Source organism: Brienomyrus brachyistius, chromosome 8, assembly GCF_023856365.1.
Source record: "Brienomyrus brachyistius isolate T26 chromosome 8, BBRACH_0.4, whole genome shotgun sequence".
NCBI lineage: Eukaryota > Metazoa > Chordata > Actinopteri > Osteoglossiformes > Mormyridae > Brienomyrus > Brienomyrus brachyistius.
Window position 1 is genome coordinate 23,618,035 of NC_064540.1, and position 24,735 is coordinate 23,642,769.

The 24,735-nt window shown below is 45.1% G+C and overlaps 3 protein-coding genes across 3 annotated transcripts in view; all 3 read right to left on the bottom strand.

Annotated features, from left to right (window-relative positions):
- Positions 1–265: 265 nt before the first annotated feature.
- plp2b (proteolipid protein 2b) lies at positions 266–7,703 on the bottom strand. The gene is made up of 6 exons (XM_049022361.1): positions 7,546–7,703; positions 4,026–4,128; positions 1,775–1,930; positions 1,485–1,583; positions 1,135–1,210; positions 266–1,051 (listed from the first exon to the last, which is right to left on the bottom strand). Exons 2-6 carry the CDS (start codon positions 4,122–4,124, stop codon positions 1,044–1,046), a joined length of 438 nt encoding a protein of 145 aa, XP_048878318.1. The 5' UTR covers positions 4,125–4,128; positions 7,546–7,703; the 3' UTR covers positions 266–1,043.
- A 1,567-nt stretch (positions 7,704–9,270) lies between these two features.
- LOC125748074 (synaptophysin-like) lies at positions 9,271–20,343 on the bottom strand. Its single transcript, XM_049023884.1, has 7 exons — positions 20,217–20,343; positions 18,867–18,932; positions 12,830–12,954; positions 12,367–12,565; positions 12,091–12,282; positions 11,518–11,850; positions 9,271–10,943 (listed from the first exon to the last, which is right to left on the bottom strand). The coding sequence occupies exons 1-6, from the start codon at positions 20,232–20,234 to the stop codon at positions 11,548–11,550; spliced, it is 903 nt and encodes a 300-aa protein (XP_048879841.1). The 5' UTR covers positions 20,235–20,343; the 3' UTR covers positions 9,271–10,943; positions 11,518–11,547.
- Positions 20,344–23,674: 3,331 nt separating this feature from the next.
- LOC125747792 (voltage-dependent L-type calcium channel subunit alpha-1D-like) overlaps positions 23,675–24,735 on the bottom strand; it is a 31,733-nt gene continuing 30,672 nt past the window's right edge. The window contains 2 exon segments of the mRNA XM_049023287.1: positions 23,675–23,917; positions 24,016–24,336. Of these exon segments, the coding sequence (XP_048879244.1) occupies positions 23,675–23,917; positions 24,016–24,336 (564 nt within the window).

Consider the following 24,735-nt stretch of genomic DNA (forward strand, 5'->3'; position numbering starts at 1 on the left):
TGTTTTGTGAGTGTTCAAGTCAAATACCTGAGAGTACAGCTATAAAACATGACCTTCCTACCAGGTACCGATAATTTTTTGATGAGTCATTCGTGCTATTTATTTAAATGGCGTTCAAGAAAACGCTCCATCGCAGAAGTCTAATTCAAGTCGATGTGCTGCCACCTTGTGGTCATCGACTGACATAACAATATCTAAATTCTACCAGACTAAGTTGAATTTATTTTTAATGGGTGCACTTCCGCTTGTAAGAAATACACACGTATTAGTGAGAGCCTTTTATTACACACAGAATCATAAACGTCTATGTACCACCAGTCACGTATTCTTAATTCAAATGTAATATCTACTGCCAGCACACGAGCTTTAAAATTTTTCTCTGTACAAAACATTTACTAAATGAAACCGAAACAGCACGTAATTTAACTGAAGTCAAACTATACAGTCTATTTTTTATCATGCTCCCGTTTTCTGGCTGATTTTATTCAGTGTCAAATGATGGATCAGGATACTGGTTTTTTATTAAATAAGCATTATTGGACCAAAATTCAAAATGGAAGATAACTAATAACTAATTTTGGGATTTCACTTAAAATATATATAGTATTAGAAACATTAAAAAATATTTATATTTACAAAAGCGAGAAGTGGACTAATATAAATTATAAATTACTCGATCTTCAGTTGGATGATTCTTAAAGAACATTAGAATTAAGTGAGAGACAAAATGCTTCAGAGGGGCTGAGTATAAACAATGTTAATAACTTAATATTACATGTAAAAAATGCTTGTGTTGATGGGACAAATTAAACTTGTGTCTATAGTGCGATGATATGATGCAGGTTAACACATAACTGGTCATACTTTCCATTAACCCTCATCCATTCAGAACTCAGCACATAATATAGTTTCAGTTCCTTTGGCCTCCTCGCTTATTTTTCATCTCCTTTACTCTTCCTGGTTAACCTCCACTGTAGACATTTTTTTTTGTTTCCTTTGTTGTCTTTTTTGTCCATCTGCCTGACAGAACTTTCACGGCGGCATCATTCACCTGAAAAAGACGGTCCGACTTCATATCGCAAGCACTTCAAGTCGGCGGTGGTTCATGGCTGTGTAGGTGCTGAGTTTGCTTACCGGCAGGCGCTTTTATATCCATGTAAATGGAGTAGGCGTCATATCCAAACAGCACCCCCGCCAGAAAGCCAAACACCTGCGAAGGGGGGGGGTGAGGAAAAGGAAGTGATGATTCCGCTGCATGAACCACACCTGTCATGTGTCTGTATGCATCTATTATAGTAAACCGGGAATCTCCAGCTATCCATGTCCCAGCAAATTATCCAGTACAGGGTCTTGAAGGCCCATGTACCACACACACACACACACACACACACACACACACACCATGCATTACATACTTCTTAGCACCACACTCAACCTGAGCTGCCTAAAATGATTCTGGAAAACACCTCCACCACGTTACTTACCCCCCCTGCGATCCGGGCCCCATCTCCAGCTCCGCCTGCCACACAGATCACCGATGTGATGAGGTACAGAGCAGCTCCGATCGCAGCCCTAAAGAAATCCTGTAATGTGTGCCGACAGAGAACGCGGGGTGTGAAGACATCCATCATTCACAGTTTTTATTAATTGATTTTTTTTAACCATTTTTCTTGTTTTTAAAGTTTTACATTGCATCATTAATTAAATTTACGTTATTGTTGTTGTTTTTGCTTTGTCTTGCTTTTGCGGTGCTTTTGTGTTCTTGGAATCTTACCAGCCACGGCCAGTTGACCACTTGGAGCTGCTTGTCCATGTTGGTCATGAAGATGGCGAAGACGAAGATGGCGAAGACCATCTCGCAGATGGCCACCGCCGAGTAGCCGCCAGAGTGGGAAGCCGCATAGCAGACCAGGATGATCAGACTGATGAGCTGAGAAAGACAAGAAATAACAAAAGGGACCGGGGGGGGGGGGGGGGCACTGTCAGAACCCCAAGTCTGAGCTGCAAGTCGGTGACCAACATCCTCTGAAAGCACCAGGCAAAAAGCGGAAGCCGCAGATTATATCTCCAGCCTTGTGACTGTTGGCTTCCACACTAACCGGTGGCAAAATCTAACAGAATCCTGCACTTTTGCTGACACCCAGCTGGGCTGTTGTGCCCAGGGTTGGTTAAAAAAGCTTTTTTTGTGTGTCATTGCCCAGGGGCTACATGTTCGTGTTGCATTATCACTTTAATCTCATTCTCCACAACATCAAACTATTCATTGCTGGCTCTCTGTTACAGACGAGTCTGAGTTTGTGTGGAAGTGTTTGAGAGATGGCTGAGGAGTAAAGTATTAATAATATTCTCTAACATTCTTCTGGTCTTTCTCCAACCATGGCCACAAGTGACTTAGTATCACAATTAACGTTTAACGACACTGTTGCACCGTGGGGGTGTGAACAACTGTCAGTCGTGCTTTACTTGAAATCAGATTGAATTCTGTTTGTTGAGAATCAAACACCTGTAGCTCTGAGCTGCTCTCCCCAAGGCACGATGCAAATTCAGCCGCTCTCAGTTCCTCTGCTTCGAGGGAAAGATGTGCTCTGCACCCAGTTCTGCACCCCAATACACCCCCGCCCCACATCCCACCACAGGCAAGGGGAAAGCTGAAGCGAAGACCAGCCCAAAGTTCGACTCGCCTGTCATGCTTCCAAACCGGTTGCACGCATGTATTTCCGAGGTGCCCCGAAACAGTAACACAAACTGAATATTAACTGATGAATTAACTGCAGGGCCCCAGATTCCCAATTGCAGTGCACATGAACCTTCTGTAAACTTATGCTGTCTGTATTTAAGCAAAAGGTAGCTAGTGAGTAAATTGGAACCAGTTGGGCTTCATTGAAGTTGAGACAGAACAGCAATAGGCAGATGAGGATTGTTTGGGCCGGTAGACCTGGATCATTCCCATGTGCGGCGATCTGAATAAGACCAACAATGGCAGCTGGATGCAGAGGGTGGGGGCTTGACCGTGGGCAGGGAATGCATGAGGATCAGCCTCATCTATCCATCCTTTATGCTCCTCGGGGGTCTGACACAAGTTGCCTCTGTGTACCCACTGGAGATCGAGCCCAAACAATGGGCCATTGTGCCCGTGGCGGGTACAGCAACCTCCCCCCCCCCCCCCCCCCACAACCACATACCCATCAAAGTCAAATACAGAAGACAGAAATGTACTCAGAAATTTGTAAGACACTCCGTATGATCACAGAGCATGTGAGGCTTCTGTGATGCCCAGGAAAGTTGACATATATGAAGATGACATATGTCAAAAAGGAACAGGGAAATACAATCTTTTTGCTTGATATTACAAACACCATTTCAGGTTTTATTCATTGGTCCATCCATCTTCTGCAGTTATTTTACATTTTAAACTATCCAGAAACTCAAACTGACTTTTATGAGAGCAATAGTGAAGATTGTTATTGTATAGTGTGGCTGTTATTGTTACGGCTACAGTTCTCTTATTATCCTTTATGATTTTTAAGGTCGAGAACCCTGATGAGGTATTTCTTCTTGGTCAGCTTCTCAAAATTTTAAACCATGATAGCAGATACTGTAGCTTTCTCTCAGTCACCTTCTGACCATTACAAAGCTATATTTATAACATGTCTGCAAAAGTCTCCAAGAAATTTTGAAGGCTTCTTGGGAAATAAGTCACTTGATCCATGAAAGTGCTGAATACTTACAGTCGACAAAGTCAAAAAAAATTTATTCCCAAATTATGAAAATGCTGCACAATGACAAAGTGACCCTTTACGGCTTAGTTGACAGTGTGACGAGTCGAGCTAAATGGATTCTGCTAGATAGGCTCACGTCCTTCCCGTCTCTGCCAGCTATGCATCCCGCTCAAAAACCTGTGTGGGATCAGACACTCCTGGGTAGACTAACAGACTGGCCAAATGACTTGCCTCGGTCTGCAGTGAAATCCTTCCTGCTCACTACTGGAATGAAAACCATGCTCAAATTTTAAATGGATCACTTACAATTTCAGCAGCCAGGATAGTTCCCTTTTTGGTCTTCACATAGTTCTTACACTTTTCTAAGCAGTTTGCAGCCACCCCAGGCTCTTTGGTGTCTGCCATTTCTCTGTTTAAAAAAAAAAAAAGAAAATGTCCAGTTAAGTTTGAGTTTAACCTTTTAACGGGAGAAATACAACTGTACTCCAGTGGAAGACAAGTTAAGTGGAGAGGGAGTTAGGAAGTGAAAGGATTCAATAGTTTCAGCTGCAATCAGAGTGACGAGGACATGTGGGCGGGCAGGGGGCAGGCACATAGCCATGTGATTTTGGCTTGCAAAACACTCAATGTATTCTCCACAAAATTGTAGTGTTTAATCAGTTCTGTAAATAGATTTGTAGTGTATGAAAGTGACAGAAATGAGAGGGTATTGAAATAAAAATCAATGTTCAGTCCGAAAGGTTCAAAACATCACAAACACGCACACACATACAAAAGGCATCAGCAAAAATGTCATCACTTTTCTAGCTCTGTGTGCCTGGTATATGTTTGAGTTGATAATGACAACTTTGAATCTTTCCTTCCAGTAAAACAATCAGAAGTTTTGAGCTTAATTTCCTCCTGAAAATCTTTTACTAGCCTTGCAGGCTCCTATGAAGCTCCTTAAGGAGATCGCACCACTGATTAGCACTATGCTGTTAAACTTGATAAACTCGTCTCTTAGTCTTAGATATGCTCCGAAACCTTTTATAATAGCTGTTCCCTGCCTCGTGCCCATTGCTTCCGGGATAGGCTCTGGACGCCCTGCGACCCAGTAGGATAAGCGGTTTGGAAAATGGATGGATGGATGGATGGATGGATGGATATATATATATATATATAGAGAGAGAGAGGGGGGGGGGTTAAAATTACCATGCATTTTAACCTCTATACCGCAAATGAAGTTTGAATTAGCATATAAAGGTTAAAATGCGAAATAATTTCCTGTCATATTGCCGCAAATGCACATAAAATACGTACGCGTGCACACTTTTACAACAATTGATTGCCGCACATATCGCTTTTAAAGGTGAATGTGGACTTGCATACCAGTTATGTCAATCCCTGTGTGTATATATAAATTTTAAACAACATGATGCATCGCAGCTCTCTCAGTTAGAAGACTGTCTACTAGACATCAGGTGTTGGATAGAAAAAAATTCTGTTAAACACCGAAAAAACAGAAGTATTGCTAGTTGGACCCAAACTTGCTCGAAATAAGTTTGACAACCTCAACCTTGGTCGTCTTCATACTCAGCTTAACACAGGTCAGAGATTTTGGCATCCTGGTTGATTCAGATCTATGTTTCAATGCTCACACAAGTATCAGAAGGCTCAGAAGTAGAACTGCATATCTACGGAACATAGCCAAGCTTTGGAAGGTGCTCTCCTTTCATGACGCAGAAAATCTGATACATGCCTTTATAACTTTCAGACTGGACTACTGTAATGCCTTCCTTTCTGGGTGCCCATCTGGATCCTTACATAAACTTCAGGTAGTATAAAATGCAGCAGCCAGACCCAGTAGGATAAGCGGTTTGGAAAATGGATGGATGGATGGATGCCTGTTCTATGCTCCCTTCACTGGCTTCCAGTTAAATCTTAGATTGATTACAAAGTACTGCTATTAACTTGTAAAGCACTGAGTGGCCTTGCACCAGAATACCTTTGAAATCTATTGGTCTCTCACAACCCTTCTCACTGGCTTCAATCTGAAGGAGCAGGATATCTGTTAGTAACCGTAGTAGAAAGGACTACGGCAGAGCATTCTCTCATAGAATTCGGCAGCTGTGCAGCTGTCTCCCAGTGGATGTGTGAGATTCAGGCTCACGTTCAATATTCAAGTCTGATCTAAAAACACCTGTTTAGTTTAGCTTATAGGGACTCTAGTTCTAGCTCTAGCTAACTGCTCACTCCCAGTCAGACCTATAGTCTGATGTGTAGAGCTGGGTGGGGATCAGTGCCATTGGCTTTAAATGAACTGAACTGTTAGTGCTGTCACTCTAGCTTCACACCCCCTTGTGGAATTGGAGTGCTGACATTTCAGGGACTCCCCATGCCTGCGTTCCCACCTGCCTCTCCCTCCTACTTATGCTGCCATAGCCGTACCTACCAGAGCTTACATACTGCACTCACCTAGCTGTTTGCACTACCTCTAGTCTCCTCTACTTTTGCTAACTGCACTTTTTATTACCCCTTCCCTCCCTGTCTGGAGACCCCAAAATATCAAGATATCCCGCCTACCCTTCTGCCCGAGACGTCTCCGCTACCTGTGGCGTCCTTCCGGCCTGCTCGCCCTTCTGCCCGTGACGTCTCTCCTGCCTGCCCTGCTAGCTGCAATGCCTCCACTGTCTGTGGGGTCTTTCTGGCCCGCTCATCTTTGTCCCTGTGATGTCTGTCCTGCCCCCCCGCGTTGAAACTCAAATCTTAAAATTTGGACAGTGTGAATTAGGATTTTGCCATCTTCGTTTTACCTCCTCTGCTGACCCTTGGAGGATGGGCTCCCCCTTTGAGTCTGGTTTCTCCGAAGGTGTCTTCCTTCCAGGGAGTTTATCCTTGCCACTGGGGCTTTGGGCGGTGATAATATAAAGCGTTTTGAGACAATGTGATGTTGTGAAAATGCGCTATACAATTAATATTGGACTGGATTGAACTGAGCTGAAATCCTACCACAAACGGAGAGGAAGTCGCCTCTCTGCTCTTCTAGTCTTCATCATTAATCCAAAACACACCTGAGGGGTGTACTGTACATCGATGCGAGTTTACTGGTTTAGCAAGTTTTCATGAGGCTTACTTCCGAGTTCTGGATAATACGAATCGTAGCTCACCTTTAAACAGGATTTTTCACTGTGGTTATTTACGCTAACATTTAACCATACCTGTCAACATTCCCGAAATGGTATCTCGCTGGTATCCCACTGTACTCCAGATTTACTATTTCTCCCGAAACTCTGAAAAATTTGATCTCTCGCACCCACCTCCGGTAGGCAAGACCTCCCTAAATTTCACGACTAGATGTTGACAGGTATGCACGTAACCTAATAAACTCTGCCGATCAGGGACGGTGGTATTACCTACCTATCATAGTTTGCATCTTTGCAATTCCGTCACCGCCCCCTGTACATGAACCCGCACTGACTCTGGTTAGACACTGCCGTCAATTTGCCGAGCTGATAAGAACCGTAGTAGCACCATGTCACGCTGATTGCGGCAAACGAGGCTCTATTGAGTTTTAACTCTGTATATAAGACTCGCTTCGCTGTACGCCCCATTTGCGATTATGTCTGCTTATTAAAATACCACACAATTACTTTCGTTAAATAAATGAAAAATATTCCATGCATGTGAGAGATACTGAGATCAAAGAGGGAAACGGGAAGAAAAGGACAGTGAGAAAAATTGGGCACCCAGACAGACAGACAGGAAGGCTTGTTTTCTGTGGTTAATCGAGTACTCAGTTAAAGCAAGGTATTAATAATAAAAGTATATTTAAAAATCAAATATTTACCAAGTTCCAGTTATTTAATGAACAACTTCAGCCTCCACGTTAAGCTTTTGTGACGCTGTTTGTTCTACTCGGATAGTGTTCTGCCTTTGGGGGGGGTGGCGTAGCCAGAAAACTGACTTTAGGTGTGCCATGAAAAAATAAGGCGTGAAAGAACTCTATCACAATAAGGTATTGTGTACATATAATAACTATAGATTTATTTTGTTGACGGTCAATCTGAATCAGAAGAAATAAACGATGCCAGCCCCCTAAAAAGTCCCGCGGCGATAATTTTTATTTTTTTTTGGGGGGGGGGTCCCCGTTGATTTAAAAAATTATTTCGTAACTGTCATTCTGGGTGATATTTGCATACCCTGGCACACCCTTGGCCACGCCCCATACCTTTGGCAACATTTGTCTGTTGTTTACGAACAACCTCCGCTTTTGTTTTTATAGCATACTGGTATAAAAAATATCCAGATATCGTGGATTTCTTACAAATAAAATCTATTTTAGTATGCTGTTTCCAATGTGTACATGTGGGATGAGGGAGTGGTCAAATCCACTTGGTTCATATTTTGCGTTATTGTGTGGATTTTACCAACATGCTGCCATCACGTGTCAAGTGATGAGAACTACAGCTACCTCAAAACGCCCTGTAAAATACTCCTCCTATGAGACGATTTAATGACCTAGGCATGATTTATTTAGACAATAATATAGCTAAACGTGTTTTTGTAATGAGCGGAAAATAGTAATTGAAAGCTAAACACTGATTATATGGATGATGATAATAACGCACATCACCGTAGTAATTTACTGTTTATTGTCATTATTTTCCCCTGCACTTATTTCATTTTTATTGATACGCCATATTTCCCAGAATTGAATGTGTGTACCGTCGTCGGGTTTCCTCCGGGTACTTCGGGTTACCCCCACAGTCCAAAAACATGCTGAGGCTAATTGGAGTTGCTAAATTGCCCATAGGTGTGCATGTGTGAGTGAATGGTGTGTGAGTGTGCCCTGCGATGGGCTGGCCCCCCATCCTGGGTTGTTCCCTGCCTCGTGCCCATTGGTTCCGCGACCCAGTAGGATAAGCGGTTTGGAAAATGGATGGATGGATGAATGTGTGTACTGTGTACTTTTTTAATTTGTTTGCACTGCGTTTACTTGATTGCGGTTTTTTGTGCTGTCTACATCTTGCCTGTTTTGCACTAAATGCATTTTTATGAATATTTATTCATTGGTGCTCTATGTACTTGCCTCTGTATACACAAGAATTTGCCTCTGGGATCAATAAAGTTAATTTAATAGAATATTAATATTTCTATTATTATTATCATTATTATTATCATTATTATTGATAATAATAATAATAAGTTGTCTAAGTAGGTAAAGCTGTTGTCTTGCACCTCGAGGATTGTTCCCTCATGTTCTCCACTGTCGCAAGTACATTCATAAGTGAACCGGTGTTCACGACGAGTTGAGCTACTTTGTCGAATTAAGCTACTGTAGTGCTAATCGATAACCCTAATCCTAAAATGGTGAAATTGCACATGCGCAGAAAGGCTCGACATCACGTCTCGACAGGTAGCTCAACTTGTCAGAACACCGGCTGTAAATCGACCATTGTGTGCTTTGTTTTCGCTGGCAGGGATAAGTTACTACTCCGCAAAAACAAACGTCAAAGAAATTTCTCTTTAGGGAATATAACCGCAAACGAAGTCATTCCACCGAAACTCTGAATTATTTCAAGTTTATTTTATTTAGTTTTTCCCCCACATGAATTCCATAGAATCAGAATACAACAGAACTGGAGAACCTGACATGGTCATAATCATCATCGTTAATACTAATAATACTCGACGCACGAACACAGCACTACCCAAAGGCGAGAGAGAGTTACAAGACATCGTTCACCACTAATGACAGAGTATTTATGTAGCGTATTTATTAGGGAGAAAGATGCAGTCTCAGGACACGCGCGCACACGGACAGACACAAGCACTCGCACGCATGAACAGGCGCGCGCGCACACGTACTCACGTACACACGCAAAGAGAGAGAGAGAGAGAAAGAGGTGCACCTGCACGACTGCTCCATATGCCTAAGATTAAACCGAGTGCGGAGTCTATCGCAGTCCCCTTTGTTTCGTACTTAAGGCTATAGACGTAATATATGTTAATAAAAATAAATAAAAAATATTTCCTTAAATTATTTGCAGACAGACGTTTTGAACTTTGCATATTAAAATCATACCTGATTGTGGAATAACTTTACTCAAACTACAGCATTAGAACATTTAATAATCCAAACATTGTGGCGTCCGGTCAACTTACAAAGTCATAGTACACAACTCTATAACACTTTGAATGTCTAAAATGTGTGTACATATAATGCATGAACTATACAAAGCGTGCGCAACTCTTTCACTCTCTTCAGGTTTGCAATTTCTATCAAAACACGCAGCTATGTTTTGAAAACTTAAGAAAACAGCCACGTGTGTGTATTGATCGGCGGTCTGTGTGTGTGAGACGTCCTTCGAAGCAGCTTTTAGTCAGTTTCGTCAGCATGAAAACGCACACCATATACTTACTAGTATTGCCATATAGTATTATGCTAATTTCTTTTCGAGATTTGATGTTCAGGTATTATGGGATGGGGATGTGTCTCAAATAAGACCTTAAGCTTTTTTTGTCAGGTGCACGCTACAGATGACGACAGACACGCAAATCATCCCTCTACCTTTCTGACTCTCTCCCACTTTCCACTGTTCCCATTTTCACAATTTTGACCTCTCTTTCTCTCCCCTCCGTCAACTTGAAACGTATAAGTAAAAATAAAAAAATTCGACGTTGTTCATTTCTGATCTTAACATACAGGGAAAAAGGGAATAATAATAATAAAAAAAAAAAAACAAATAAAGGGAACGAAAACCTGGAGCTAGTACAGTGGGTCAGGTTTACAATGAGCATAGTTAATCGAATAACTACGTATAATGTTAAATTGAACTGAAATATACTAGAATAGATTCATAAGTGATATTACTCATATATATATTTAGATTTGTATATATATTTGTTCATATTCATATTTACACAACACAGACAAATACATTCTCTCAAATTTAGTATTATTATGTTCATTGTATTCTTTTAAAACAAGTTATTTCTACATTTGTTTTATTTTCTGGTTTGGTGCTGAATTCAAGTTTTCCTTCGGTCGAAGTGGACGCTTTGCTTCCGGACACACCACAATATTAAACAACACACTAAAAGGTACAATCTCATTTTCTTATTCTTCTTTTCAGCTCGCTCTCTTATTACCAACAGAAAGATGGATGGGCAGACTGAAAGAGGAGTGTGGAGTTGCTGTAAGGGTCAGGCGTTGTACTCCTCAGTGCTGTTGTCACCCTCTTTCTGTGGAGAGAAAATGGTCAGTGTTTCAGCGAGCGGGGGGGGGGGGGGGGGACGGACATCCTGTGGCGGTCTTGTAAAGCTGAGCACTGCTGATGCTAAGCAGATGTTTTACCATGGGTGCGACTAAGACGTGATCAAAGTTTGGACGCTGCGGGCTGAAATTTCATTTTACTCTGCGAGGACAATACCATATCCCACACGCACCATTTTGCATTTTACATAAACAATGTGGCACTGGATCGCCGCACACTTTTGTCAAGTGCCTCAGGGCAACTTTGTTATGAAAGGCGCTATATGGAAATAAAGTGAACTGAAATGAATTGAATCTCTCAGTCATACAGTGACTAAAAAGGATCAGGTGATATTGTTTCGATGAGGCGTCTTCAGTCAGGCTCCAGCATCCATGCATAAACACCCAAACTGCCTGCTCAGTATTTTCTTGCCATTTGTCACTCGGTGATGAAAGTGACTACAGACTGAGCAGCACGACTGACAATTTAGAAGGGAGACAGGAAAAGAGACAGGAAAATTCAGTTTGCAGTTTGTTACCTCGTGGCCCGCGTCTGTCACTCACCGGCTCCTGGCCGCCTCCCTTCCGACTGCTTCACATCTGATTGGAGTACGAGGTGGGCCCCCCCTGCTGGTTGTACCCGCCTTGCCCGTAGCCCCCATCGTATCCACCTTGCTGGCCATAGTCAGGTTGGTACCCTCCCTGGGAGCCTCCGTAGGGCCCCTGCTGGTCATAGGCCTGCCCGCCGTAACCCGCGTCCTGGCCGTAAGATTCTGGTGCGGGCTGCTTCTCCTGCGAGGGTGGGGGGTACCCAGTGAAGATGGCCAGCCAGCCGGTCTCCTTGAACACGAACCACAGGTTTCCGCCCCACAAAATCAGGTTAATGAATCCAAATGCCTGTGGGGGAAGTGGAGGAGATAAACGTGAGAAAACATCATAGAACGTCCATCTATGGAATATGGCTGATTGATAGATTAGGCCACCTTTGATCAGATTAACCTCCAGGAGATAGATTATCCTTCTGCTTCTCTGAAACATGCAAGGTCAGCAAAGCACAAGGCATCCTGGGGTTGTGGAAGCCCCCTCACCCACAGTGCCAAACCAGATCACTCCCCCAGCCCCTAGGCGAGGACCCACCACAGAGGTGTTGAGACCAGACACCACGGGGTCGTGGACCTCGCGACAGCGGTTCTCCTCACGGTCACAGGCGGGAATGAGGGAGATAACGCGTTCGGGGTCTGTGGCCGTCTTTACGTCAGACAGGCCCTTGGCCCAGGCAGCCGAGCTCACCAGCCACATGAAGGTGAAGACGCAGGTCACCACAAAATCCTGAGGGGTGGAACATGTCACATGGTCAGAACCTGTCAATTAAATCTCCCGACCATGGGGGCGGGGGGGCGGGTCCACACTCACAATTTGAGCTCCCTTGCTGTTCTCACGGTACTTCTCCAGGAAGAAGACGTAAGCAGAGATGGCTGCCAACGAGTAGAGGAAAGAGAAGACACCGATGGTGACGAAGAACTCGGCCGAGGATGAGTAGTCACCCACAAGGAAGAGGCGTTCCGTCTTAGGACCCTTGCAGGTGGGGGCATCAAAGTACACCTGGTGGAGCCTGTACAGGGATGGAAAGCAGATGGAGAGAGATGGGAAGAGAGAGAAAGACAGATAGGGAAAAAGAGTAAAAGTAGGAAAAGGGCAGAGGGAGATTGAGAAGGAGACAGAGAGACAAGCAGAAGATGAGGCGCAAAGATAAGCAACCACAGGCACAGAAAAGAAGTATCTTTACATGAACAGTGGCACTATTTTATTTGTGTGACTGAAACACATGAAGGCGCACAGCCAGAGCTGACAGACAGCTGTTCCCGCATCTCCTGACCTGAATGGGTACTCGAACTCCACTTCGATGCTGAGGTCACTGTCCGTCCTGTTTTTACATTCCACGCTCATCTCGAACATCCCGGAATAGCCTCCACATGTGGAGAAGGCAAAGATCGCGAAGAACTGGACAGACGTTCATGGGAAATAAAGAAATGATATCCAGACATCAGCTTCAGATCGTCACATAAAATCCCCCCATTCCCTCTCCTTCAAGCTTCTCCGTGGGCCAGGGTGAGTGGATCACCATCTGCTGATTGTGTTTTTTTCTGACACATTCATATTTCGGATTCACAATTCATACTTGGAATAGACTCTATCATCAAATGACATCATCAAAGGAAGATCACATTTTGTGTGTATTTTCAGATGTTTACCAACCAAGTCATGTGACGCAAGTGACTAACCCAAGCACAATACCAAGGAAAGGATTCCAAAAACAAAGTGCAGTGACTGCTTCGTCTTGTAGGGTGTCCTGTTTGGATCGCACCCTCATTTAAAGTGCTTGGATTACAGGATAAATTTCTGAACAATGCCACTACAATCAGACTGGTGGGGTGGATGGTTGAATGGATTAAAACTTTGGTTCTGCAGAGATGGAATGCAGATGACTCTTACTGTTATGGAAATTTAGTGTGTATGAACTACATTATACTATATACACACATAGTACATGCTGCCGACTCACACACACACAGAAGATTAGTGCCTCTGCTTATTTTCAGCCTCCCACCCCGGTGGGATAGAGGGGACGGATCTGGCTGTTAATCTGAGTGAGGTAGTTCACCATCTGTCACCCTGTGCTGGCTGCAGTCTGCGGAACCACGGTCCTGATTAAAGTCTCCGACCACCAAGGCCACACATGACACGGGTGGGAGGAGGCGTCCGCAAAGTCCCAACAGCTCACTGGTGCCCACGGCACCGGCCGTTCCAACCCACGTGACGCTTTAACGCGAGTCGATGGCAACGCTGGTGTTAAGTGACAGCGCTCCTGGATGGACCCCGAGAAGCTCGTGTGAGTCACGGTCCCACGTGCGGCTGCCAAACGCTGCTGTGTGAAGGATTTGGCTGGGAATGCCCCCTAGCTGCGCTCCTGGGCCTCGTCACGCCTGCTCACTGCTTGGTGCCAGCTTCCTCGTTAGTCAGCATTACCCCACCCCCCCAAAACACACACGTCTGCATGAGATTTCTGCGTATTAATTAGACATAACAGGCAAAGAGGCACTTGGGTACAGTGACACGTAAGAGATGATGAGAGACCGGACGGGGATTTAGAGATCACGTCATTCAGATAAACACAATGTACAGAAACCATTTTTAACTACTGAACACACTATTTCTGCAGTTGGACATGTACAGTAGACAAGAAAATGTTTGAGAAAAGCCATCACAAGCGGAGAGGAGCCGAGACTGTGTAAGTACAGACTGTTCATCACCAGGGAAAGAATGCATGGAGGAGGAGAGGCGAGGAGAGAGTGTGAGGGAATGGCCCACACAGGAGTCTCTCAGGAACACACACACACTCACACATGATCAGGAAGCCTCAGAAGCTGTGAAGAAGCAGGAGGCGAACAGGTAAGACTCTGCATGGAGATGGGCTCGCTGCTATGGCAACAGGATCTGTGGGTAACTGGGAGGGGGTCCTGACGTCATGGTCTCCACGGAGACAGTGATGTTTCACTTCATATCTCTATCACCCCACACATGCTCACTCAGCTTTGGCATTAATCACACGAGCGCAGCCTGCGTGGCCATACATAGCCTGTGTTACGTCACGTAACACAGAAATGATGGGAGGTCTCTGCTAACACAGGAAGAACATGAAGGCTCTGCTAACACAGGGAGGATGGGAGGTCTCTGCTAACACAGGAAGGATGAGAGGTCTCAACACAGGAAGTATGGGAGTTCTCTGCTAACACAGGAAGGCGAGAGGTCTCTGTTAACATAGGAAGAATAAAAGGTCTGTGCTAACATAGGGAGGATGGGAGGTCTCTGCTAATACAGGAAGGATAGAAGGTCTTTGCCAACCCAAAAAGGATGAGTGGTCTCCATTAACACAGGAAGGATGGGAGGTTTCTCCTTACACAGGAAGGATGGGAGGTCTCTGCTAACACAGGGAGGATGTGCGGTCTCACCTAACACAGGAAGGATGGGAGATCACTGCTAACACAGGAAGAATAAGAGGTCTCTGCTAACACATGACGGATGTAAGAGTCCATGCCAACACAGGCATGGTATATGAGGACATGAGTCCCTCACTGTGTTGCCTTTAAGGCCGTGTGTATAGAACTCCAACAAACCCTCTCCAAGCTGGAGTTTCACATGCAGACACATAGTACACACAGTGCACATGCGCAGTGCACATATACATAAACATGCTACCTGTAACAGGTGGACCATTGCAACTGTAATCACACTATATTATTATAGATCAATCTGAGCTGACCCCTCAAACGCCTATGGTAGACAGCCTTCTCAAGCAGTACTGAAGATGGCTATTTGCATGACGAAGTAATTAGTAAAAAGGTATCTGTAACTGTTACTCCTCATTCTTATATGAAAGACAGCCCTCCCCCCCACCCCATTGGGGAAGTGAATTAATTAGTGTATGACTAATTAACCCTTTGGGGACTCGGCTGTTGACTGATACAATTTGTCCGGGAGAAAAACATGGTATAGCCACCAGCTGTGTTCAACGTTATAGAAAGTGGCAGGTATCATTTCCAGACAGGTACTGCTTGCTCAGCTGGCCTGCGCTTTACTCTGCACGTGCAGTGAGTCACGGGGTCTCACGGAGTCCTGCCTTCACAGAGCGTTCCTGCGGTATCCGCACACACGTGCCTGTCTGCTGCTCTCTACAGTATGTGGCCGTGAAGAGTGCGGGAGTGAATCGTGGGATCAGGCACGGTAAATCAGCGGCCCACATATCAGGACGTCTACAGGATCCATCTGGTCATGCTAATGCATGGCGACACAACCAAAAAGAATCCATTAAGGGCATCTGCAGCTCAAGGACATTTTCAGGAAGGAGGGCAGCGCGGTTATCGGCTCCATGGAGGAATACGGTGCCCTGGGAATGCTTGCGGATGGGAACACGGCATGACCGTGACTTGACAGGGCTTCTGGAAAACCAGCGGGAACTGAATCAGAGGGAAACAGCCAGAAGACATGCACTCATGTGTCGTGTAAAACACAGAACACACTTCATAAAAGTCAACCCCCCTCCCCAGTGACCTTTGAATTCCTGGGATCATCACTGAAAAAATATCTGCAGGAGGGAAAAAAACGTTACACCAGTGGGACGTAAGAGTGGAATATTACAGATGAGTAATAACAATAGGAAAATGCAGGCCAGGGGAGGAGAGATAAAGAGCAGGAGAGAAAACGCGGAGAGCCGACGTGCTGTGAAATGGCTGCCGGTCCACACAGCACACCTGACCTTAGCGGGATTGAACCATTTGCCGGTTTTTCTGCGCCATGCCTGCTTGCACGGCACTCGGAGGCCGGCGGTGTGGAATAGCGCAGCACAGCAGGTTTCCCCGTGTCAGATGGTCAGGTCGGCCACCTTGCCATACTCCACACACCCTTCTTCTGCATGCTCTTCACCCCATACGATCCACCACTACCCTATCCATCCTTCAGCCTGGAGATAACTCCTCTATCTTTAGTCACCCCACCTTTCAAATGAGTATTATTTTGCACCCATCCGCCAGCATGCTTTACTTTAAAGTCACATCCCATAATGAGCCACACTGAGGCAGAAAACAGCCCACATTTGGTGGAGCTGAGCAGATCAGACATCTCCCATCAGGCATGTTGGTACATATATATATATATATATATACAGGACATCTACTGCAGACTAACCTGCACTGGCTGCGTTCTGTAAGCCGCTACCTGCAGTAGGTCACAGATACAACCTCGTTGGTCACATCCACAATTCAGGCGTGCTTCACATCTCATTTATCCCCAGAGCGCTCGCTGCTCTCCCTAAGACATCCTCACGAGCCGCTTTTCACCATCAACATTCTGAGGAGCTCCGTCTATGCCAGATGGGATTACAGCTCTGTCACGGATTCAACACGCCTGCCGCAATCTGTCGCCGCTTTTTTGTTCCTACAAAACAATGTTCACACGAGCTTCATGACTTCAGAGAAAGAGCCACTGAAGGTAACGGAGAATGGAGAAACACCTGGACCCGACAGCACCATGGCAACAGTTGTCACGGCGACAGAAACAGCTGACCTGGGAATGCCACGTTGTAAGTTTGTCACATGGCACAGGGGGAAGGCTAGAAGCGGGCAGGAGCAGTAGGTGAGATGAAGATGGCGGCCCAGGGGCGATTAGGCAGGACATGATTGGCAGCTGGCAGGTCCAGCCTCAAAAAATAGTATCATGATATTTTCTTACTTACTGGAAAGATGTGATACAAACTTTATCCAGCTGCATTGCATTTGTATGCATTAATTACAATTAAGTCTTAAATATGCAGTGTGTTACCTGATGTACTATTAAATGTGTAGAGTTCAGCTCCTGATCACATACTGCTAGTCTTTTACTCACAAAATAAACCTTTCGATACATGGTTTTCTTGATTATAGCGCATATATAACACATGGACCTACATTGTGCTGTTCTGAGTCCACTAGTGACCAGAAAATGAGCAAAGAGTTAGAAAAGGGACTACTTTGCTTCCAAAAGCAGGCAAACACACACCCCTTAGGGACCTCATATCGCTCACACCCCAGTTCCCTTTCCAGTTTGACCGAACTGCAGTGAGTTCCACAAACACACATCTTCTTCCTCTCATCACTTCTCCACCATGTGTGGGTGGGGGGATGGGGGGGCATAATTCCAGTGTAGTCTAATCTGCTGCTTGCTCTAACATCAGTTTGGACCCAGCTGAGAACCCTAATCTGGCCCTGTTGAGATCCAACATGGTGAATACAGTGTCATCCACTGTCAATGCAGAAAAGAAATAGCAAAAGAGCACAAGGAAGTCCTTCAGGATGCTCAGTCCAAGGTTGCTTTATACCTCAAATCCCTTAGAACAGACCCACAAAATCTTAATAGAACAGAAGTGTGGAAAGTGCCACCCTAACCCTTTCATTTTTTTTGTCATCCCCAACAATTCCCTAAATTTTCACGCATTTTACTTCATTCAGCAGAGTTTGATGCAAGGGAGACGTTGACTCGTCCTTCAAGACCAGAGGTCTGTACATAATGTCATTCTATTGCTTTCATATTATTATTCTAACAAATTTTCATTCACCCTCATTTGATTCTTGAAAAATATGCACATCGCTCACTTGTTAAACAAGGCAACGATCTGATTACTGGTAAGCAGACACAGCAAACTCATGTTATATAACCTTACAGCACACAAACGAGCTGGTGGTTTTAATGGGAAGTGATCGATAACATTGATGAATGTACTGTACAAAAGCACCTTAATCTCTGAAACACAAAGGAGCTAAAACGCAAAATAGTGCCGGGACAGCAGCCATTTCAGTCACAGCATCTCTTGAAGCTTGATGCCCACTTGGGTGACCTCCAGATGTGGGGACAAGGACACACAACCACAAGGTGTCAAATGATCATACTGCCCCCCGCAGGCAAACAACAAGGGAACCCCCCCCCCTTTATATCCAGGACACTGCATCTAACTCTCTCTCTCACACACACATGCACACAGCCACACTCACACCCACACTTGCGCACAGAAGTGCACACACTCGCATTCGCACATTTGCACACACAGAGACACACACGCACACCCATACTCGCGCACGCGCGCACACACACACACAGTCACACATTTGCACACACACGCAGCCAGACACACACCCACAGTTGCACGGAGAAACAGACGCGCACACACATACTCGCAGAAACACACGCACATGCGCACCCATACTCGCGCGCGCGCACACACACACACAGTCACACGTTTGCACACACACGCAGTCAGACACACACCCACAGTTGCACGGAGAAACACACGCACATGCGCACAGACTCGCAGAACGTCTCCTTACCCATTCCAGGACTTTTATAAACCCCAGCGGCTGTTTGACCACGGTGAACTGCCCAGTGGCGACCAACTGCCAACAAAGAAATGAACATAGAACACGAATTAACTTCGATATGAGTAGCCGCAGAGCTGATTGCAGGTCGGTACGAATCAGGCTGACAACAGTAGAGATGATCCCTGATCAGCAGGAAAGGTTATGATATATCTAGACTGCCAGCCTGGCATCACCGAGGTGCTGATCACTGATCAGTTCGCGGGCACGTCCGTGCTCTAATGAACCCATTGTGAGCTGCCCATTTTATTATATCTATTATTATTCTCACCATCACCTGCCCCATCGGTGTGACTAAGCTGCGGGCTTGGGGGGTGTCATTGGCAAAGCATTAGACAGAATTACACAAAGCTGCTTACCCACCCCCACCCCCCGTTTTCCTCATACACACAGACGCTTCAGCAGTGTCCGTATATCACTGCAGATATTTACATTTTTTTATGTTGAATTGTACCATTTTCATCCCATCCCTTGCACTTAAACAGTCATGGGTGTCGAGGGAAAAAAATCTGACCTCTTCTCTTTTCAACTTTAATTTTAAAGCTTCAACTCGTCTAATTTGATTTCAGAAGCATAAATGATAACCAGCCGCGGTGTTTACGGATAGCTATGCAGTAAGTAGTCGGGTATTTCATATACATGACGTTTCAACCTGATATAACACCCCCGCTCCGCTCCTTGTAAAACCTTGGAAATAAACCGTTGTGTCCTATTTATTTATATTTTTTAATAGAAAGCCCATTATAAGAGTATCAGAATTTTGTACCATACTCATATATAAAGCATTTAGTGTTTCAGATACACATCCTTCATAAAAATATGCACGTCGAATATATATCATATACCCGTAAATCACGATATAAATATTTTAAGAAGTATATTTTCCTCATTATGGATTATATTAAAATAGATGCTATTGTACAAAACATCTATCCGCCTGACACCGCCATTGATGCAGGACAACACAGCAGAATGAGCAAAATTTTAGGCAAAACAGCATAATGTCAGGTCGACCATCATATTCCCAGGCATAATGGTGTTTTTGCAGGTATAACAGTATTTTTCCAGGTGTAATCACATGCAGTTGGCTTTTAGCCTTCTCTTCCAAATACGCAAATCAAGTCATCCTGTATCCGTCATCTCTGCAATTCACACGCATTGACATTTATATTCGCTGTTTTAGTTAAAATGCAGCAGTGCCATTTTCCATCCCTCAGGTCATTTATATTATATTAGCATGTATATTAACTTAAATATCGGCAGAGCCCGTGCAATAAATAATTTGTTGTTTGAGGACCCTACCTGGTTCACAATATCCATCTTAGCCGCCTTCTCGGAGATAAGAGGATCAGCAGAGCAGAGGGAGTGAGCTGCGACGTCCGGAACCGGCTGCGGAGGGGGCGCAGGAGAGAGCGGAGAACAGCGTCGTGACGTCACCAGCCAGCTGAGGGCGCCTGAACCTGGAGGATGAGAGCGGATCCGGAGCACTCTGAAAGCGCACACCCACCACCCAACCGTTCGAACGTCCACCAAAGAGACCACAAGACGTGTCACTAACCCCTATGAATCCAAATGATTTGTTTAGCTCCATGTTTTAACAACCATCCTCTGCTAGTTTGAGAATTCCACACATTCCAACAGTCCTGGTTGTGTGCTGCGTTTTTCAGAACCTTAGTGCTATGAACTGCGGGGCAAGACCCAGGAAGAAACAATTTCAAATTGGCTTCATTTGTCTGCCCCCCCCTTCGAAAATAGACCTTTCCATTTAAGTCTTAGAACCCGACAAACGTAAAATTCGTTGATTTTATCACCCATTAATCTCAGGCTCATAACTTTGGATAAATGTAACACATAGATGCGAAGCGCATATCTTTGGAATCAACTTGATCCGTTCGTTCAAGTTGCAACGTTGTGCGCTGAAGAATTCCAGATTAATCCTGGGCGCAATGAGACATATATTTTATACACTTTACACCAAAACGCACCTCTAATAATCCATAAAACATGGATATTGTTCACATTAGTAGAAAACAAAGTGCATATTCACTTTAAGTTGTTTCTCCTGCCCAATTCCCCAATATTAAACTCTCTCCTGCGCCCTTGGCTACGATCATTGTAACTTCAGCGGTCTCGGGCAGAACCGGGGATACTTGAACAAATGACGTCTCTGGACTCAGCGCCTGATGCCCTCTAGCAATGCCCCTGGAATCCACAACAGCCTCGGTACTCAACAGGCAACCCGCCGTATAACTTCCAGAATGACTGGTTCACAACGAAATATACTTTCTGGAAAATGTAAAAATGTACACACATCTTGTCCAGAATTCAGCATCTGTGGTGACATGGTGTTGCAGTTGTTAGCACTGTCGCCTCACATGTCTGGGGTCAGGGTTTGAATCTCTGCTGTGATCCCCTGGTACTTTGTAAAACATGCTGAGGTTAATAGAATAGAATAGAATAGAATAGAATATATAACTAAATTAGGTGTGTCCCCTGAAACAGATTCAGCAGAACACTACCATAGCTCTGCATATTAAGTTACACACATACAAAGTAAAATCACGAGCTATACAGGCCAATAAACTTTGAATGTTTCTACAGTATGTGCATACGTATAAGATGGGGGGGGGGGGGGGGTATATAAATATTATTGGAGTGGGTCTATTTACAAGAAGTACAATGAGTCCCTGGGATATTGCACTTATGTCTCATTGATGCCCTGGGTGACAGTGAAGGACATGAGAGGACATGAGAGCGGAGGGGGGACACTTAAGACTTTGATGCAATGAATACTTATTTAACTGCGTTCAGTTCTTTGATAGTGATGGGGCTCAGTTAGAAGCTTTTCATTGGCCTGGAAGTGCTCCTTCCAGCAGAGTGCAGAGGTGGTGGCCTGGGTGTGATACTGTAGGATCCTGAACTGAAGTTAATGTGCCCTGAAATGGGTTGGTGCCCTATATCCTGGGTTGTTCCCTGCTTTGTGCCCTGAAATGGGTTGGTGCCCCATCCTGGGTTGTTCCCTGCTTTGTGCCCATAGACTCAATGATAGACTCTGGACCCTCCAAGCGATTACAGGAAATGGATGGGTTCAGCATCCAAAAATAAAAGCGTAACTATAAATGAATTTCACAGTGCAATTAACAGCACCCACCCCCAATGTATCTGAAGCTGAGTATGGTGGATCTGTGGAGGGGGGACTTCATTCTACAAACCCTATAAACTATAATCAGTATAATAAAAATGTGAGTCTGTGTGATAATAGGGCTTGGATTTTTATGTGTAGTCTGTAGGAATCTGGAAAGGACACCAAACTAGCAAGTATATACAGTGTGTATACAAACATTTTTAGGTCTGAGACCAGTGGTAGTTTAAGTAACGTCCGTCGTTGGGCGGGGGGGGGGGATGACTCCCCAGCTGGACCAGTTTAATTGATGGTAATTTTTGGTCAGACTTACTCACAGCCTGGGTGCTGACTTTCTGAATCTTTTCGATGGATGGATGGAGAGCAGAGAGATCCGTGATAGGTCACTTATGTGGCAGGTGGGGGGGAGCAGGGTGGGCAGCATAGAGGGGGGTTTGGCAGGGTGGGGCCGGGTGGGACATGGAGAGCAAAGAGAGAGGGAGGAGAGGCGGGTAAAGTGGAACAGAGAACGGGGTGGGTGTGACCCTTAAGGTGGGATGGTGAGGGTCTGAGACGGTCTGCCAAAGATTATTCTCCATCCATTTCCTCTGGACCCCCTCCTAAATATCCATGTTCCAGAACACATTCTCCAGCATGTTTAGGAGAATGAGAGATGACTTTAAACCAGATACAACGCAAAGTGGGTGATATGTGGGTTTGAGTAGAGGGTGCCTAATGAAAGTGGTCATCTTGGTGGTGAAAACAGGCAAATTTATTTTAAGGATGACTGAGGGACCCATGAGACTATGTAGATGAAGCGTCTGCAAGGTGGGTGGAAATTCATTGTAACAGTAAGTTGGGCAGCAGTTTGTACTAAAACGCGACTAGAGCTGTAAACATGGGCCTCCATTCCTCTTTGGAGTGCGTCTCACTTTCCCTGCTTGGGAAGTTGGGCCAAACTGCAGCCACTTGGAGTCTCCAGACCCACAGCCTAGACCAGGGCTCCACCAACCTGGCCCTCGATTCCAAATCCAGGGCTTGTTCTCAGTTCTCTGAGGAAGTTAGTATAATAAGTGCTGATTCTGATTTGGCACAGAGGCTTCACACCTGGCTCACAGGTGAAGGAAGGCTGGACAATCAGCAGTGCATGGATGGTGAGCACCCGGTCCAGACACCACAGATCTGAGAAGAGAGTGAGGGCAAAAACTCAAAAACACAGCCCCATTTTGAACTGAGATGGGGCTGTTATAAAGATCAACATATGAACTGCTTTTCTTTGTAAAAAATGAAAAAAATGAAAATTACACACAAGGTGAAAATTCCTTTATTCACATCATCTACTCATGAAAGGTCATGGAAACCTGTGATTTCATGCCTGCTATCTGCTACATAGACACATATAGTGCCAATATTCAGAAATGCCGACTACTGTAAAACTCATTGATCTTGAAGCTGCTTAGTGGTCAAACGGGGCTGTTTGGCTCCTTCTCATGACAAACCTGGAAATCTGATTCTATACAGCAAACTAGAAGCACTGCAGGTAGCTCGAGAGGAACACGGAAGGTTCCGGAAGAAATGTTACACAGTTAAAAAAGAGGGGTGGATTGTGCAATGCTGCAAAAAGGTGTCAGGAACAGGTTCACATGCAGTTCATCTCGTCCGCCAAGTCCTCTTCGATGTGGCCCCATGTAATCTCATCATCGCTGTACACGAGCCCTGCCTCAGGGTCACGCCGTCGGAGGTTCCCTCGACTCAGCAAGTCATTGGCTGCGTTCTCCATCTCGTCAACGGTCATGTTGCAGGCGCTGGCGATCTCCCGCTTGGCGAAGTCTACAAACTTTGGGTCCTTGGCATAAAGGCCCAGCCCCTCGGAGATGAGGACCTGGGAGAAAGAAGGGAGACATAGGGAGGGCGGAGTACAGGGGCACGGAGATGGGATGGGAGTTGGAGTTGGGGCTTTGCCTGTAGACAGAAGCTTACCGATTCCACCAGGCTGTCTGCGCTGCCTCTCTTCTCCAGGTTCGGCGAGCTGAACTGGGAGGGCACCCCCAGGCTGGATAATGTCCGGCTGCCATCCGTGAACCAGCCGGGCACACACGTGGCAGCAGGCAGGCTGGCACTACCCGTCACCTCGTCCGCCCAGGTGGTCAGGCCTGGGGCCCTTTGCCCCTCTTCCTCCACCAGGATGAGGGGAGTGTAGAGCAGGCGGCCATGTTGCGGGCCTGTGTTGGCCCAGGTGGAGGAGGAGGGTGATGCTACAGAGGACCAGCTGCAACGATGAGGATCAATGGTGCTGTATGTCTGTGAAAGAAAGTTGTATTCAAGAGGATGACAGGAGTCACACACCTTGCTTTGCTGTACCTGAGTTTGTGTTACCTGTACTATGTTACCTGTATTTGAGTTTGTGTTACCTGTACTATGTTACCTGTATTTGAGTTTGTTACCTGTACTACAGTATGTTACCTGTATTTGAGTTTGTGTTACCTGTACTATGTTACCTGTATTCGCGTTTGTGTCACCTGTATTCGAGTTTGTGTTACCTGTACTATGTTACCTGTATTCGAGTTTGTGTCACCTGTATTCGAGTTTGTGTTACCTGTACTATGTTACCTGTATTCAAGTTTGTGTTACCTGTACTATGTTACTTGTATTTGAGTTTGTGTTACCTGTACTATGTTACCTGTATTCGAGTTTGTGTTA

Bases quoted from the DNA above. Each gene is read 5' to 3' on its own strand.
- LOC125748074 (XM_049023884.1), bottom strand. The intron at 12,283-12,366 runs GTGAGTGTGGAC...TCCACCCCTCAG, and splicing joins ACAGCAAGGGAGCTCAAATT to GATTTTGTGGTGACCTGCGT. The intron at 11,851-12,090 runs GTGGGTCCTCGC...CTTCCCCCACAG, and splicing joins CTGGTCTCAACACCTCTGTG to GCATTTGGATTCATTAACCT.
- plp2b (XM_049022361.1), bottom strand. From the start codon at position 4,124: ATGGCAGACACCAAAGAGCCTGGGGTGGCTGCAAACTGCTTAGAAAAG. The intron at 1,584-1,774 runs GTAAGATTCCAA...CACACATTACAG, and splicing joins TGGTCAACTGGCCGTGGCTG to GATTTCTTTAGGGCTGCGAT. The intron at 1,211-1,484 runs GTAAGTAACGTG...CCCCCTTCGCAG, and splicing joins GGGCCCGGATCGCAGGGGGG to GTGTTTGGCTTTCTGGCGGG.